Below are 18,920 nucleotides of genomic sequence, written 5' to 3' on the forward strand. Positions count from 1 at the left end.
ATTGAATTTTTCTCTCTCCAAATCCTCAATTTTGGTGGCAACACCTACAAATTTGGAGCTCTTTGCTTGTTAAATCCACCAATAAAATTTTATTTCAAAAGTGCTTGTGTCAATATCGAATGGAGACAAATTTAATTTGTCGACTTTTACAATGGGCGGATTTAAAACAACAACAATCATACCTTTTTGCATTAACCATCAAAATAAAAATTAGGATCGCAATAATGTCATTATATAGTAGGTAGGTATAATAAGTGTAGAAATCAATTACAAAAAATAAAAATTGTGAATTTTGCATAAGTTTTTGTAAAAATTGGGAATTTGGCAAAGAGCCGCACGCCAATACCCAAAGAGCCGCATGCGGCTCGCGAGCCGTTGTTTGCCGACCCCTGATCTAGGGGGAAATTTGTGAATAGTGATTCTACATCAAAGCTCACTAGGAGGTCAGTAGCATTAAATTAACTAACATTAAATTAACTTAACATTAAAAATATGAAATTAACATTAAAAATATGACATTGTAAGAAGCAATTTTTGATTGTTTTACGTTGACACTCGACAATTCTATAATTCAATTAGTAGATGTATTAAAACTACAAAAAATCACTAAAAATAAACTGAAGGCCCTTACTTCTACCTCTAACACAATTTTTAAAATGCTTCTGTTGTGCGTCACACATGCCATCAAATAAAGCGATAAGTAGGGGGGCCCGCCAAAGATCCTGGCCGGTGGGCCCGCTTTTGGATGTAGGGGCCATGCTGATAGATAGGGTGCAGGTGGCTAAATTCCTAAAACATTGCCCGGAATCCGATGGATGCAGGTTTGAGTCCTGTAGCCAGGCACCATATTATTTTTCTCCTAATATGTATGTATGTTTGTGAAGATATTCCAAATTATGCATGTTCAATAAAGAATGTTGTATTTTGAAATCATGTGAATTGATCGTTGAATAAAAAAAATAGTTTATTATGTAGATGTTTTGGGCCTCTAAAATTTTCACCGCATTTGAAGTAATTTACCGTTGTTTCCTGATCCTATGCCTGTGTACCGAGTGTTGTCTTCAATGTCCTTGGTTTTGATTATGTTTTTATGTTGTTAATTATTATTTTAGACGGGTACCACTTTGAAGATCCACCTTCTCACGCACACGCAGGAGAGGCCGCACATATGTCAAATTTGCGGTGACACCTTCCGGCAAAGGTCCACGATGGCAACTCACACAAATTTGGTTCATCTCAAACTCAAAAAGCCGTTCCCCAAAATGAAGGGAAAAAAAGAAACTGACAGAAGTAAAGTTGATCAAAATGACAGAGAAGTTCTCCCATGAAGAATTTCAATGTGAAACATTATGACATTCAATTTATTTATGTGTACGTTTTCGAATTTTGAATTAAAACAATCATTTAAAAAATATTCTGGCGTTTCTCTAAAGATGACCGCCGTCCAAAAAATTTGGACTCTAAATAGAAAGAGTCTTATATGTTATTTTACCACGTTTTTATTAGCTCGTATTCTTGTTTGTCCGGTACAGATTTTTTCTTGTGTGTCCAGTACATTTTTTTTCTTGTTTGTCCAAAATTTGTATTGGACGATTGACGATTTTTAACTAACTTCCCGACTAGCTAGACCTTTGAAACTTTTAGAATATGTCAGAACACGGCGACAATGCATTATTTTAATGCTTTTAGCCATTTTTAACCAGAATTGAATTCATTTTCAGTTAATTCTGTCTTGTATGGAAAGTTATTATTGTTAGTTGCTAAGGGGGTCCTAGCAACTAAATTATTAATATATACATGCGTTACTATGGAAATTAATATGATATGTCAAAATGACATTTCAGTATTCTATAATATTTATTAAGTATTTCTATCAAGTACAATAAAAAGTTTTTATTAATACATAGAATTGTTCAAGTTTATATGATTCAACAGAAAATTTAAAAAAGTGGTGTATAAAATGTTCTTTTTATCTTGTAATTATTTTTGTTATAAAATTTGAAATGATTTAGCAAACGCATGGAGCATAGTTAAGTTGGTAACCATCGCTCAGTTACCTTTCCAATTTTCTCATTTAAGTAATGGCTTCCATTTTTTATGTTCATTATGATCACTCACTTGAGTACAGTTATAAATGATTTTTATCTAAATAGTGATGCCGAACTGTAGTTCTTTATTAACTCCTTTTCTATTCATCACGACAGATTGTCTTCATACGCCCTGCAAATTGGCAAATAAATGCCATTGCAGTAGTGTGAAGTTCTCCTGCAAGTTTATTTATTTATTAATTTACAATACATATTAATCATAATATTATTTTTAACCTACCATAATAATTTTATTAATATCAATAAAAGCCAGTTGATTTTGTTTTCAATAGGGACTATACTAGGTACTTAGTAGAGGTGAGTTGGAAATACTGTCACCGGTTTGTGTACTCAAGTATCGGATGAAACTACCCACACTCAGTACGTGTGGCTCAATAAACTTGTTCCATAAAACTTGTGATGATATCATCGCGAGTCGCTGGCTAGTGGTAGACTTTCAATACTATTGACATTAAATGCGCGCGAGCGAGGTAGTACTTGTATATAATTATATTTTAATTTATTAGTCTATGCATGCGAATGACTTCATCTTATGTATGAACAAATAGGGCATAAATTTTCTGTAGCAGCATATTATTCCCTGCGAAATGTGGTGAGGTGACTGAGGTGACGCAGTTTACAATAAAAAAAAAATCATTGTTATTCATTTTGTGTTAACAAGAATATTATAACATAACATAAAAACAACTCATAAATTTAAAATGTGTTTAAAATTTTATAATAAATGGGACATTTCGAAAAGCCCAGCTCAGTGTATTTTTAGCGATTCTATTGAAGCCGATATATCAAATACTAATATGGGGTTAAGTTCCAGTTTAGTATGAGACTTATGTCGTATACGCACGTCAACCGCTCTATATAGTATTCCAAATACCAGTAAGTATTTTGGAACAAGTTTTGATACTAAGTATTTTTTTATACTGGTAGTAAGTATACTTAGTCTTCAAAATCGACCAGTTTTCCCACCTCTAGTACTTAGAACATATGAAATTATTACAATATACATCAAAATAAACATCATTCATATGTCAGAGCAGTCTCTCCATCAAACCAGGAAATTGAACGTACCACCTTCGTTATATTTAAAAAAAAAATCATGCGTTCTCCAGACCAAGATACATGTGTGTACGTCAACAATTAATAATACAAATCGCACACTGATATCTATAGGGTCATAACTGCAAATAACATGATCTTGAGTAATTTGAGTTTGAATGTTAAATAATTATCTATAATTTAATTAATTGCAGTAGGCTGCTGAAAAATACGGCGGTCCAGCACAATAAATATTGTACCAAAGATGAAATATTTTTTAGGCAAAAGGGCCTCATGTAAGATAATGCCTCTATATAACTCTAAATTTTAATTTTAAATATAAAATAATCATATGGACACAATTGTGTAGGAGGCCACTGCTTCCAAGTAGCAGTTAATGCCATATAGCATTAAAAATAGATTTTTTTTTGCTGCATTCATAAGTAATTTTTGTTTTTTTTGCACTTATGACCCTATAGATCTCAGTGTGCGAAATGCTTTGTAAAAATCTTGTCACAACGCAGATGTCCGTGCGCCGTCCACTGTTTGAAGGTTTTAAAACTCAATGCATGTCTAGAACACCTCAAATGTAAATACTCAATACATGTAAATATTACTATCAAATTAAATGTAGTTAAAACAGTTTACGATGTCGAAATCTGTACGACTTAATTAAAACAACACTAAATGAAACAAATTTTTTTCTAAACTAAACAAGGTTTAAACACTTGTTTGTCTGTATTTGATGTAACTAATCCTGTCATACTGAAAGAAAAACGATCAATACAAGGTACAATACTACTAGAGCTGTGTTAATATCGCACTGTGAGTGTAAAACTAAGACATGTGCAAAAGACATATTTTGGAGATATTAGGGTTTGAAGTCTTCGTTTTGTTAGGACAAATCGTCGCCGTAGATGTCAAGGGAGCCAGTCCACAAAATCATATTGCTGAGAAACAGGCACTCAAAGATTTGTAAGTAACATTTTTTTATTGAACTTTTTTGTTTTTAAAGATATAACGGTGAAACTTTCAACATACAATATACTTTGTGGTGTTATCTTTTTATTATTTTGTACAAATAACTAAAAAAAATAGTATCTTAGAAGTTTGTGTGTTATATCTCTTGACCACTGAATATTGAAATGTACAAAAAATGTAGTCAAAAGAGTTTTGTGGCTTAAATCCATTGACCACTGCATCTTTGATGATTTTAAAATGCTTTTGTATACTTTACTCATTTTCGCCAAATTTGTGACTTGGCTCCCTTGATATCTACAGCGACGAAATAAAGTTTCTAAAAAAACCATAATTGGTTTATATCTACATTATATTGCATGTTCTTTCAGTTACTTCACTTTCCCATTATCAAGTTCAGGACTTTTGCAGTCGTTTTGCATTTAATTTTGAAATTGAAAAATTTGCAGATGCCCTGGTTTTACACTCACGGTGCGATATCACAAGAAAAATTAACACTGATGTGTGGTATCAAAAGGTTATGTCTGTCTTTTTTTATTCTTCTCAAAAGGAAATTCCAACGTCCAATGAAAGTATTGATGCTTGATATTGGTATCGTATCTGAAAAAGATAATCGGTACCAATATTGTAATTGGCATCCTTGGCTAACAAGACGGACTATGTACGGATCTACCGAGGGACATCCAAGACAAAGATGGCTGCTCAACCAAAAGGATTAGAATGTAGCGGCATTGGGATGAACAACAATGTAATTTCAGGTGTACCCAGAGATATTGAAGAACACCTCTACGAGATGCGGTTGAAATATATTAGTAAGTGAAGATTAATAAAAGGGCTTGTGATCTACTGTATAATTTAGCTGCGATTCATTAGTAGCAGACTGCACTATTTTACCTAAGATGCCATTAACAGACAACATGATTTTGTAATAAAATAAGTTAAATATAAAACTGCTGAACCATCTAAGACATGGGTGGCCAACCTTTTCAGCAGCCGGGCCAGATTCTAAAAATGAGATTTCCTACCGAGCCGCACAAACGATTTTTTTTATTATACAAAACAAAAAAGAAATATATATTATATGTTAATAAAATAAAACAAAAACGAGAATCAAACAAATTTATTAGATAAGACTTTTTTTAAATAATAAAATATGATATTAGAATAATAAATTTTAGTGAGAAGTTTGATTTTGTGTAGCAGAACTAAGTGCATCAATATCGATATCGAGTGAGGTTGTTCCTGCACACAAATAGTTTTCCAAATGCACATCAGTGATTCGTGTTCTCACTCGGGATTTGATATGCTTCATCTGACTAAAAAGCTGTTCACACATGTAAGTGTTTCCAAATAGCGAGGTCATCATTAGAGCATGTTTGTAAAATGCTGGATATTTCTCCTTGTCCAAATATGTTTTGTAAAACTCTTCCAAACCAACCTGATCGAATTTCTCTTTTAACTGTTCATCGCAATATATTTCACAACGTTCCATTTGTAAATTAACCGGTAATAAATTCATGTCTACGGAGAATGGCGTTGCAAATGCAGCAAAAAGCACACGGTGCTTTTTAAAATCTTGACCCAATATCGTATCCCAATTTGCGAAGTTAGCACATCTAGCGGCAGCATTTGATATTATTTTTATTTTCTCACTGCTCCACGGGCCACAAGTTGACACCCACCCATGATCTAAGACCTAAGTGAGGATAATTATTATCTTTACATTAGTATTATAAAAAGCAATAAAATTGAGTTACATGTAAATTGTACATATTACATAAAATTTTCATCATAGCACAGTTCACGCAACCTGCCTTACCGGAAAGAGAGCTGTATAGCGTTAAGATCAATTAATAACGCATTGTGAAGCATTGCAGACTAATTTTCCAATTATATTAGATTCAATAAGAACATTAATTTGATATTGATTGGAATCAAATATCTGATAATACCGCTGTCATTATTATAAAATATTTGATAGGGAACGACTTGATACTTATGAACAACTACCAAAATGTTAGGTAGGTAGGTATATAAATTCTTACGATTTGATTGTATTTTTAATTTACTTAAATAACAAACCTAAGTACCTACCTAACAACTTGAGCAAGTGGCTATAACTGATAACATAATAAATTAACATCCACTTCTCGTCAAAACCAAAACAATCTGTTAAACAACCTACATTCTGTGATGGCCTATATCAGGGTTGGCGAACCTTTTTACGTACGCGTGCCAAAATTTCCCAAATAATATTTTTCGACTGACATGCCAAGCAGTTTTCATGGCGAAAAAAAAAGTTTTTCAAGTCTTCTAAAAAAATAGTTTTTAAGAATTCTATTAAAATAGCTAAAAAATGCAATTGACTTCTTGATAATCTTTCATCGTATTTCTACCCGAAGGCATATTATTTATTCTTTGAATATTTTGATCCATGTTTTCACGAAAGATTGTGGAAGCATTTAAACCAATCTTCTTTCTTATTTTATACTCCATCACTGAACCGTTTTCCATTTTTAGAGATTATGTTTGAGGCAAAATAACAAGCAGCTAAGTATTATATTTGAATGACTGCCGATAATTAATTTCATAAGTTTTGTTGATTGAATATTTTTAATTGCACGATCCTAAGGACTGACCAATGCAATTATTTATTTACATTACACATAATGATTATTCTTGAAAAGGATTTGCCTGCAATTTTTTATACAATGCGATTTGTCATTTATGCATGAATTTTGACGTTTCCATTTGCGCATCGATTGGTAAACATAATATAAAAAACCGAAGAAAATACGCATGGTTATGTCGTCATTATTTTTTAATATTATATTTAAGTAAGTAGGTAGGTAGGTACTCATATATTTATTTGTAAAACTTTTTTATAAAAGAATATTTTTTGATTATATTATATAAAATAATAGGTAGTTTCTTTTCTCTTCAAAATGAAACGTTCGCGTAGGTTCGCCATCCATGGCCTATATGATCTTATGATCGAACTGGGAAAAAAATATAGCTGGTGGAAGCAATGACATATTAAATGGACAACTCACTTCATATCGGCGCGCATGAGAAATTGTGCATGAAAGTCATTCACAGATGTATAGGTAGACGTCACGTGACCATATGACGTATCCATTTCCATTATGCGATACAAGCTTCGAGAATTTATAGTAATATAACCTTTATTGTAATGGCGTATTAGTGTCATTACTCATTACGTTAGAAACAGATTCTAGGTTACTTACGACTTCTCGGAAATTAGACGCATGTGAGCCCAGCGCATCACAGGCGTCTGTCCAATGGTTTCTGTCATTCAATTGCATTGAATAAATATTCATCAATATCGTAAAATGGCATTTTATCAATAATAAATAGTACTGAAATGAAAAGTGATATCCCATCTTTCTTGGAGTGCTTAGTAGATTTTTTTTACAATTTTTAACTAGGCACATTGGCATTTTGTAACACGATAATAACGGCGGAGTCGAAACCTGTCAGTCAGAAATTTTGTATGGGCAGACCCAGCGGTGTCGCCAGACCGCTTGCAAGCAGAATGTTCATTTGAGCGTAGGATACCGATATTAAAATATGAATTTCGCCATCCGGCAGACCCGACAAAGTGAGTGTCATTTTATTTTCCAGATGCTTCGTCCATATTAATGTCATTGGGTGGAAGTGATTCTTTCTCTCATCATAGGTAGCCTAGGTAGGTACTACCTACTTTAAACGAGTTTGAAAATATTAGTAAATAAAGAAAATTTTACGTTTGTCATAGACAAAAACAACACTAAAAAAACAAATACTTTTTCACACCATGTGGTTACTATTCACCTTGAAATTATTGAAATTATATTTTTAATCATAATCATAAATTATTAAACTTTGCACAATTTAAAAAAAATGATTTGATACAAAATTATTATGATTGTGTTTTATCGCAGATAACTTTTTTATCATAATATATTATAGTTTATGGTACAACATAACTGTCAAAAATTCTCTACTGTCAAAACGATCTGATTTTCGACGTTTAAACTTTAAAAGATTCAAAATAATTGTATATTACTATAATGCAAGGCTATTAATTTAACAAGAAAATGGAAAATTGTCAACAATCGTCAATGTTTGAATATTATAAACATTACATTTGCAGAGGGTGTTTGATGACTTCGTCAGATGTAATACCACCCACTGACGAAATAGTTTTGAATTCTTTTACAGAATTTTCCAATATACACGTACGTATGTCGAAATATATCCAACATCTGATTGGATTTTTTAGGTGCTTAAAACAATGACGAAATATTACCTACTCAGTCTAAAATATGGTGAATATGAGTAATATATCCGTAATTTTATAGTATTCCATATCTTTTTGTGATCGAGATCTTTTAAGACCAAAAACCAAGCCAAATTTAATTTAAACTAAAAATAAGTAGGTTTTGGTTTGGTTTTTGATCTCCAGTTCGGCTGACCTTAGCTGACAAAGCTTAAGGCATCACTCCTTATGTGGAAATGTATTTCGTTTGATTGGCGTTTGTTGATGAATGATGAGACTTGCGTTGTTGACTGCCACAACTATCCACCAAAGAACAAGCAATATGTAACATTTTGTCTTAGAATGAAGTTTCCGTGATAACACAACTCTCTCACCGACGGCCTTAAGAAGTTTGAATGTTAAAATTTTACATATTCATCACAATGCATTATTTTGCAGGTATCCAAGGAAAGTATATTGCCCGACAGACTCTGCCTGGCATGTTTACGAAGTATAAAACATTTTACGAGGTTCAAAACAAAATGCGAATACTCTAATAGAATTCTATATAATCTATTAAACATCAGTCTAAGTAACAATGGAGAGGTACGTACCTAGCAGTGGCGAAGGGTGGAGGTAGGCTGTTAGGACCCGCCATAAATAGTGCACACTAAACTTTATCAGTCATATGTATTTGTTTTCATTGAAATAAGACTACAATTTACAGACGGTGTTGGTTAGTTTTTAAAATTCAATAAATCCCTGCGAAAACCAAGCCATAATAGATAATATTAAAAAAATACTTGTCTATCTATAAAATATCTAAAATTATGCAATTAAATCATACATAACTTCGGATATTTTATAGATAGAAAAATATTTTTATCTATTATATTTAGTTGAAAAAGTTTGCACAATTTTGTCGTATCGCCCAAAATATACCAAAACTATTATGGCTTGGTTTAGGCGTCTGTAAATTGTAGTCTTAGTTCAATAAAAACAAATATGTATGACTGACAAAGTTTAATGTGTACTATTTATGTTGGATCTTAACAGCCTACCTCCACCCTTCGCCACTGATACCTAAGTTTTAAATTCTTATGCTGTTGTAAGGGCCAGTTGCAGAGATGTTATTGAAAAATTAACCTAACATCAGTGGCAGACTTTAAATGTATCTGCCATTTTTGTCAAAATTGTCAAGCGTAACCTGTATGTATCCGCATATGGAATATTTTGTTTATATGGAAGATAAATAGAATTTGAATTTTGACATTGACTCACTAAATGGCCGATTTCTTCGCGCCTAATGTTCTGCGGCTACTAAGTACGATTGAGCATCTGGCCCTAAGTCCCCTCCGGATACCTCGTTTACTAGTGACAAACATTTTCCATTATATATTTAGATGCAAACGTTTACAAATCTCATGCTCTTTATATATTATGTTTCTGACTGCCGTTTCCACCCTTTGCATTACATCAAACACTATAAAGTGGAATCCTTGACATTTAGGTTGTAGAATAAGGCTGTTTTTGTCACAAATTCATCCATTTTTGTATTTCTTTTCCAGTTTAGTATGGATGACTTACTTATGGAGAGAAGTAAACTGTTTTATGACAGTAATCCACTGTCGTCTTCGAAGACTGTCACTGTCGAGTGGAAGAGTTTATTAACTAACCCGAACAAACGCAATGTATTGACCAATGGCATTAACGACAGCTGCGTAGAAAGTAGTGATCCTTTGTCAGATCAATCGATAATTCAGTCAAATCATAGACAAAATAACGTATTCTATACTGTTCAAACCGGTTATGAAAATTCGATATTTGATTTGAATCAAGAGTTAGTGTCCACTGATGTTTCAGGTAGATCCCTCTGTATCGAATCCGTGTTGAATAATTCTCCTTCAAAATTGAAAGACAAATCTGATCAGTGCTTCGAAGTTCAGATTAAAAAAGAATTCAATTCGATTGCTGAATATTTTGAATGTTCGAATGACATAGATTCGAATTTTGAAATTGATAATACAGATAGAAAATTACTCAATACGAAAGACAAAATGGCAGTCAAAATTGAGAATAATAGTATAACAGTAAAGGAAACAGGTTTAAATAATTTCGATGAGTTTAATGTTGGTGTTAAATCCGAAAAAAGTTGTGTTATAATATGCGATGAAAATTCTAAACTGAGCCCTATTAAAAGAAAAGCCATTTTCAAAAGGCCGGTAAAACGGAAATCTGCAGTTGCGAAATCAAAAAGACCTGGGGATAACGTGGCCAAGGTTATGAGACGAACGCCGGTGGTTGTTTTCGGAAAAGGCAGCGCGAATATTTTGACGTTGACTATCGAGGAGCAAATGAAAGAGATGGAAGACGCTCGGAAGTCTAAAGAGTATATCGATTCGCCGTTCAACTGTGAGCCGTGCGCACGAGGATACATGTTCAAAGTCTACTGGGAGAATCATCAGGTTCGTCACACTAAGGTTAGTAGGAAACACTTTATTATTCATACATAATTCGGAAACACCTACGAATCAAACCTGTTTGAAAAAAATATCATGCCAGACAAGACTCAAACCTGCACCCTATCTAATTATGATGAAATTAACTTATGGTAATAACGCCTGTATACGTTTTTACTGGATTTACTGACAACATTAGCGTAACTATTGCAACAATCACTGTTAACTTCCAATCTCATTCTTCAATTACCACTGTTCGTAATTTAAATATGCCGACAAATAAATGTTTATTTTCATTATTTGTAGGAGTAAACATATTTCCGTACAAGTCAAAGTGAATGTTCATTGTTAAATTATCATTCGCTATTGTGTCTTCGCGACTAGTGTTTTTCAAGATAAGAAGTCTTGTCACTGCAGTTCGCTCGTTTTTACTCACAGTTATCCGGAGACCACGAATGCCAGATCTGCCGGCAGCGATACAAGAGCGCCGAGTCGCTCCGATTGCACACAGTGAAACACGAACGGCGGCTGGAGTGCAAACAGTGCGGGAAGGTCTTCATCGGGCGGCCGGCTATGGCAGACCACATCGCCAAGCACAACGGCGGCTTGTCGGAGCTCCTGCCCGTATGCGAAACCTGCGGCAAGATTTGCAAGTAAAATATTCAACTCCATGTTGTCGTGTGTATAATCTTTTTCTTCTGCGACCATGTCCGCCCATTAGTTGGGAGCATATGGATTCCACACGGCGCCTTCAAGAATCCCTGTCGCTAGTGAGTCTTCTTGCATCTTCCCAGGTCATGCCAGCATCCCGTAGCTCCGAATGTCGAATAAGCGTCATTTGGTTTTAACCTAGTACAGTCATGTGTCCCAGATACTCCGCATCGAGTTGAATGTTGCTGCAGCCATTCCCGTTCGGATAGTGAGCTCTATTTGAGCAGTGCCATCTCCCGTGATGTGCACCCCGAGATATTTAAAGCTATCGACACTCGATGCCGAAGCTATCGAACTTGCCCGTTGCCAACCACTGGGGAAATCTGCATCAGGACATGTGCTATTGCACATTATTTTTTTTATGTATAATAGATAAATATTATTAAGATATAGTATATAAGCAAACCAGACGATTACTGCTTTTATTTCTTCGATATATCAATGCAAGCTTTTGATGTTTTGTTTGCATTGGATTATAAAATAACCTCTGAAACGTTACGTGTAAATTGTATGTATTACATTTCACCGTAGCACAGTTCGTTGGGAACTTTCTTATCGGAAAGAGATGACCGTATACTATACAAAATTTTATTAGATTCAATATGAACATTAATTCAATTTTAATAGCCGATTTTGGCAAAATCCTGAATTCAAGAATGAAAACCTAACCTAACCGAACAAATAATCTAGTATATCGGCTATTTTCAAAATTTGTTTGCCGCTGGCTTCCTGTAAACCGACAAGAACCGTGTTTTATTTAGACATGAATTTTATCTCAGTACTATACGACCCAAAGAGGTTGGACGGTCTTTAATATACGACCATATATTTCCGATACAACATACAACATTTCACGGTTAAGTGTGATACGGTGAACTGCAAACGTACAAATTTCTGGATACGGTTTCACTTGTGTGCCCTTGTATAAGGGAAATTAACGTATTAATTATGTTTATTTTTCATTTATTATTTCAGAAATTGGCGCCATTACACTCGCCACTTGAAATGTCATGATCCTGGCAACCGGACCAAATGCCCGCAGTGTCCGAGGACCTTTATGCAGGCCGCTACGATGCACGATCACATTGCGTTAGTATGATAATACCTGCTTACATTATTTTCAACCAATGGCGGGCTTTTTATTGGTTACCTGTATAAGGAGTGTAGTTGTTACTCGTTTATTCAACTAATCCCATTATTATTTTATATTCAGACGGTTGCTTTTGTATGTGACATGTGATATTGCATGGGCAGTGTTGAAGCCCTCGGTGGATAAGCGGTATAAGCGTTGGACTATCACGCCGTGGGGCCCAGGTTCGAATCCTGGGTCTGGCAAGTACACATATTGTTTATCAATTTGTGTATGAGTCAGGGTATAGGGTATGGACCTAATAGGTTGAGCAAGTGGCTGACATCCATTTCTCGTAAAAAACAAAATCTGTTAATACAAACCTCTACTCTGTAGAGGCCCATATGATCCTATTAGGATCGGAGATGGTCAAAAAAAAAAAAAAAGTTGAAGCAAAGTTGGTATTTGTATCGTTTATATGGCACAAATACATTAGTGGTTATTACACGGCAGATAGCATGAAGTTATATGAAACTATGTTTTGAGTGTCAAGGTTTAACATGACTCTTAACTTGATAATTTGGAAAAGGGCTGAGCGCCCTTGTAACCTCTACATAGATTCAAGGTCTCTAGACAACTGTCATTTCCGACTCGCCATTGTCTATGCTCTAATAGACAATAACGTGTCAGTTGTAGAGTTGGGTAGAACCTCTACACTTGATCTATTTATCACTCTATTAGACAACGATCACAACCTAAAATTTCATAAAACTCTCTCTAGCCTATGTATTATAGTGTATATAAATGTATCGCAACTACACCAAAGTCACCTCACACGTATCACGCCACACCACCAATGTGATAAAACGTTTCTTATTTTCTGCAATTTTACACATTTTTGAGTCCCATATTTTTTATTTCAGTGGGTTGCAAGGGAGTTATAAATGACAGGCAATTGACGCAATGTTTTTGTAGGTTATAACATTTTTATTATTGAATGTTCTGAGCATCTATTCTATATGCAAGGTTGTTATCGGCGGCTGTCGAGGGTAGTTTACCATATTTATGTATTGAGGCGGTTAATTGTTACAATAAGTTAACCGTCTGAACTGTCAAAAAGTGCTATTTTTTAATAGCCCCTCTCTTGGCTATGTTAACTTTTAGAGCGAGATAGATAGTTTAGACAGCTAACTTATTATAGCAAATTATAATACCTCAATACATAAATATGATAAACTATCGTCGATAGCCGCCTTGTGTATAGAATAGATTCACTGGTCCAAATATTTCCATCGACAATTGTTTATTTGTACATTTTTTTATGGAATATGGATATAATATTTTAGTCGAATATAATTGAGCCCTAAACACAAATGCCATTATATGATAAGCCGTATAATGAAAATAGTATGGCTTAAGTGTTTAAGATTGTGATGTTATGCGTGTGTTTCACAGGCGCGTACATGAAGGCGTGAAGAACTTTGAGTGCGAGATCTGCCACCACAAGTTTGTGACGCGCAACGAGGTGAGAATGCACTCCATCAAGCACTCGAATCGGAGAGACTTCTACTGCGTGGAGTGCGACCAGGCTTTCAAGTCAAAGATGTCGCTCAGTTCTCACTTCAAGAATTCGTCCAAACACATCGATCCGGACAGTCCCACGTAATTTATTTCTAATCACAGACATATTGTCACCTTTTTTACGTGTGCTACACTAACTTTGTTGGTAGAGTGAATACTGTCACAGTTTCATTTGGTGAGAGGACTAAAGCCCACGAAATAATTCAGGAAACCAGCACCTAATTTATTTTAAAATACTCTATCGATACTTGGTGGAATTCGAAATAAAATTTTAATTAATTTAAGTTTTGTACTTTTCCATTTAAATCATTTTTAGTGACCCGGGTTTCGTCTTTCGGCATCTTTAGGCAATATGAACACTCACCAATGGCAAATGCACAAATGGTACAGAATATAGTTAAATACTATTATATCGGTGGCGAGGGGTGGAGGTAGGCTTTTCCGAGCTAGATCTGACATAAAATAGTGCATACAAAATTTTATCATTTATACATATTTATTTTCATTAAACTAACTGGCGTATGCATATAACAGCAAACTGCATTCAAGCTATTTAATGCAAATTTGCATGCATAAACCTAAATAGAGTCCGTTGAATAGTGACGTCACGTCGCTGACGTAATACGCGTCATGCCGTAACTAATGTTACCAACTCTTAAATTTTGATTCCCTGATAATTAATTTAAAATTTTGAAATTGTGAATAGGTGTAAAAATGTGCAAACGGTATCATATAAATTTAATAATTATAAATGAATAATTATCATGAACATTAACATGAAAATAATTTATTTGTTATAATATCATATGTATTTTATACTTCTTAATGGACAAAAGGATAAAGTATACCCAGTAAATATTTCCATAATATGGCAATACAGCTTCGTGGATTCAATGACAATATTGACATTTCCATCGATCCTCGATATCTGTAAACATTTTTACAATTTTAGCATTTTTACCATCATGAATCCATCTATAGCCCAACGACGACGGGCAGTTAACTTCAATCAAGACGAACTAAACCTACTGAACGCTTGTTGTGATAAACTCATTTTAGACGTATTTTTAAGTGACACTGACAGATCGCGCTGATCGCCGCCATTTTAAGTTTGGTGCGCATTCCTGTACGCATCTTTGTGACTTATGCATTTTTTATAGTTTTGTTATTCGGCCGATAAACCACTAACTGCGTTGAGTGCAGTTTGTGACTGTATGAATACGGCTGTAAGAATACAATTTGCAGATGGTGCTGGTTAGTTTTTTAAAATTCAATGTATTTGATGACATAATTTTAGATATTTTACAGATAGACAAATATTTTATTGTCTATTATCTCTTATGGCTTGGTTACGCAGGGTTTAATTGAATTTTAAAAATTAAGCAACCAGGAAACACAAAATTAATGGGAACTGGCTTTCCCTACTGGGTTTGGTTAACAGGCTAAATATCTCAAGTGTTAAAAAATTGGATAAATTTAAACACATGTTAAAGAATATGCTATTTTTAATAATAATAATATTTACTTTAGTTTGTCACGTAACATGTAACATGCTTTCAATATTTGGGAACAGTCGACACGGTTTTTTTTTACTTGGGTTTTATGACAGTCAGATCATAAACTACACTGCTTCAGAACTTTGGTCCATGGCGATGGCTTTTACATTTCTATTTATTAATCTGTTCTGTGTAAGCAACATTATCTGCAATTTGTGGTCTTAGTTCAATGAATACAATTAAGTATGGCTGACAAAGTTTAGTGTGCACTATTTACGTCAAATCGCAACAGCGTACCTCCACTCTTCGCCACTGATATACCCTATTGTACTGATATCACTATTATCGAAAAAAAATACTGTCGTGCGTGTGTAATAATTTTTTTTGAACCTTTTTCTGTCCTTTTAAACTTACGTTTTAAAATACGTCATGTTTGCGTCATGTTACTAAATATATTCGAGTTTAAATTGCGTTTATATGTTTGTAGATTCACGTGTAGCGATTGCCCGAACCGATACAACACTGCGAAGAAGTTGCAGGAGCACGTAGACTCCATCCACCTGGGCTTGAAGAAGTGGGCGTGCCGGCGGTGCCCGAGCAAGTTCACCTCGCGAGGAATACTCCGTTCCCATATGACAGTGCACGGGGTCGCCAGGGAGAAGCGCAAAGACCATCCCTGCAAAGTCTGTGGAAAAGTTATGGCTGTACGTCATTGTATATAATAAGCTTTTTTCTCAGAGATCATTGCATTTAGTTTCTGAACCATTAGTAGCGGGTTTGACTCCCGCTGCTCGGTCACCATTGTGCAGTAGCAAAGGGTGGGGGTAGGCTGTGGAGATCCGACATAAATAGTATTTAACTCATAATTATTTGTTGTCAATGAACTAAGAATACAAATTGCATATGGTGTTGATTAGTTTTTAAAATTATATTAAACCCTGCCTAAACCAAATCATAATAGATAATAAATATTATGTATAACGTTGTGTTACTTGTAGTTTTTGGATTTCTTTTACAACGGTAGTGAAAAATATATTAAATACAAAATAACCATTCTTCTTTCAATTGACCATGTCCGATCCTACTAGGATCATAATTAGAGTTGGGTATTTCCCGAGAAAATCTCAATCGCTGAGATTTGGGATTTCCCGAAAATTTTCGATTCTCGAGATTCGGGACTTAAGAAAAGAATTCTCGAGATATCGGGAAATTAAAAAAAAACAGTAAAAAATCCTAAAAACAGTGTAAAAACAAACAAATTCCATTTTTTTTATTTATGTAAGAAAACAAACAAATAGAAGTAGGAAAACAAAAATAATTCGTAAAAATAATCGCTGCGTCTGACAATCGCGTACGCTTTTGAGACACAAAAATCCCTGATGTTGAAAAATTGCGCTCATTTTGAGTCGACATTGGCTTAATTGTGTTAAATGGATCAGTCTTTGAACGTTTTGTGTTTTCTGTCCACTTTTTTCATATAGAAAAATTGTTTTTTTTTCAATTATTATTTGATAATAAAGAAATCCCAAATCTCGAGAAAAGATTCCCGAAATGTTAAAAATTTTAATTCACAAGATTCGGGATTTCTCGAGAATTCCCGTCAGGGAATTCCCGAAACCTAACTCTAATCATAATATGGGCTTCCACAGAGTGGAGGTTTGTATTAACAGATTTCTGTTTTTTTACGAGAAATGGATGTCAGCCACTTGCTCAACCTATTAGGTTGATACCAGATTACAAACACAAATTCAAAAACAATATGTGTATTTGGCAGACCCAGGATTCGAACCTGGGACCCACGACATTAAAGCCTGACTCGTAAACCGCTTGGCCGCGTTGTTAGGCTTTTCAAATTGTGCATGTCAATATTTTTAAGATTCGGTGGTTTCTTGAGGTGATTACCGTTGGTTCTCTGCCCAAATAAAATAATACAATGACAGTGGCGAAGGGTGGAGGTAGGTTGTGGAGATCCGACATAAATAGTGCACACTAAACAATTAAAACAAATAAATATGACTGATAAAGTTTAATGTACATTATTTATGCTGGATCTCTACAGCGTAGGCTCCACCCTTCGTCACTGGTAGGTAGAGTGCAGGTGGCTACATTGATAAAACGTTGCCCAGAATCCGATGGATGTAGGTTTGAGTCCTAGTAGCAAGCACCATATAATAGTATGTTTATGAGGTGATTCCAAATCATGCATGTTCAATAAAGAATGTTGTATTTTGAAATCATGTGAATTCATCGTTGAATAAAAAAAATAGTTTATTATGTACATGATTCTTCCTATGTTTTGGGTCTTTGGCCTCTGAAAGTTTAACTTCATTTGGGGTAATTTACTGTTGTTTTCTGATCCTATGTCTGTATACCGAGTGTCAGTGGCGAAGGGTGGAAGTAGGCTGCTAAGATCCGCCATAAATAGTGCACAACTAAACTTTTTCTGTGAAACATATTTGTTTTCATTGAAATAAGACTACAATTTACAGTTGGTGTTTTAGTTTTTAAAATTCAATTAAACATAGATGATGACTAAATGATTTAAAAAAACATGAACTAACAATATGTGTAATTTGTATTCCTAATTCAACGAAAACAAATAAGTATGAATGAAAAAATATTCACAATTTTGTCATATCACCCAAAATATACCAAAACTATTATGGTTTGGTTAGGCAGGGTTTAATTGATTTTTGAAAATTAACCAATAACATCTGTAAATTGTAGTCTTAGTTCAATAAAAACAAATACGAATGAAGTTTAATGTGCACTATTTATGGCGAATATTAACAGCCTACCTCCACAATTCGCTACTGCCGAGTGTTGTCTTCAATGTCCTTGGTCTTGATTGTGTTCTTATGTTGTTTGTTATTATTTTAGACGGGCAACACTTTGAAGATCCATCTTCTCACGCACACGCAGGAGAGGCCGCACGTATGTCAAATCTGCGGCGACACCTTCCGGCAAAGGTCCACGATGACAACTCATACGAATTTGGTTCATCTCAAACTCAAAAAGCCATTCCCCAAAATGAGGCCCCACTACACCGAAAGCACATCATCCAATAATGAAACTGATGATTAAAGTCAATCAAGATGATAGAGAAGTTCTCTCATGAAGAATTTCAATGTGAAACATTGTGACATTCTCGTAGTATATTCTTGGGTTTTCACCGTGTCATATCTCTTGATAATGGCCTCTGCAACGAGCCCGAAACGTCGA

The 18,920-nt window shown here is 34.5% G+C and overlaps 1 protein-coding gene across 1 annotated transcript in view; it reads left to right on the forward strand.

Annotated features, from left to right (window-relative positions):
- The window catches only part of LOC147069708 (uncharacterized), a 31,440-nt gene extending 12,520 nt beyond the window's left edge, over positions 1–18,920 (forward strand). Inside the window, exons 8-16 of the mRNA XM_085950728.1 lie at positions 1,113–1,325; positions 8,210–8,362; positions 8,842–8,988; positions 9,951–10,862; positions 11,280–11,494; positions 12,528–12,641; positions 14,077–14,283; positions 16,186–16,402; positions 18,579–18,920. Coding sequence (XP_085806854.1) covers positions 1,113–1,325; positions 8,210–8,362; positions 8,842–8,988; positions 9,951–10,862; positions 11,280–11,494; positions 12,528–12,641; positions 14,077–14,283; positions 16,186–16,402; positions 18,579–18,782 — 2,382 coding nt within the window. The 3' untranslated portion in view covers positions 18,783–18,920. The remainder of the gene's footprint in view (positions 1–1,112; positions 1,326–8,209; positions 8,363–8,841; positions 8,989–9,950; positions 10,863–11,279; positions 11,495–12,527; positions 12,642–14,076; positions 14,284–16,185; positions 16,403–18,578) is intronic.

The sequence above is a fragment of the Rhyacophila brunnea genome, unplaced genomic scaffold (genome assembly GCF_057557595.1).
Source record: "Rhyacophila brunnea isolate RB1 unplaced genomic scaffold, BYU_Rbru_1.0 scaffold_23, whole genome shotgun sequence".
Taxonomy (NCBI): Eukaryota; Metazoa; Arthropoda; class Insecta; order Trichoptera; family Rhyacophilidae; genus Rhyacophila; species Rhyacophila brunnea.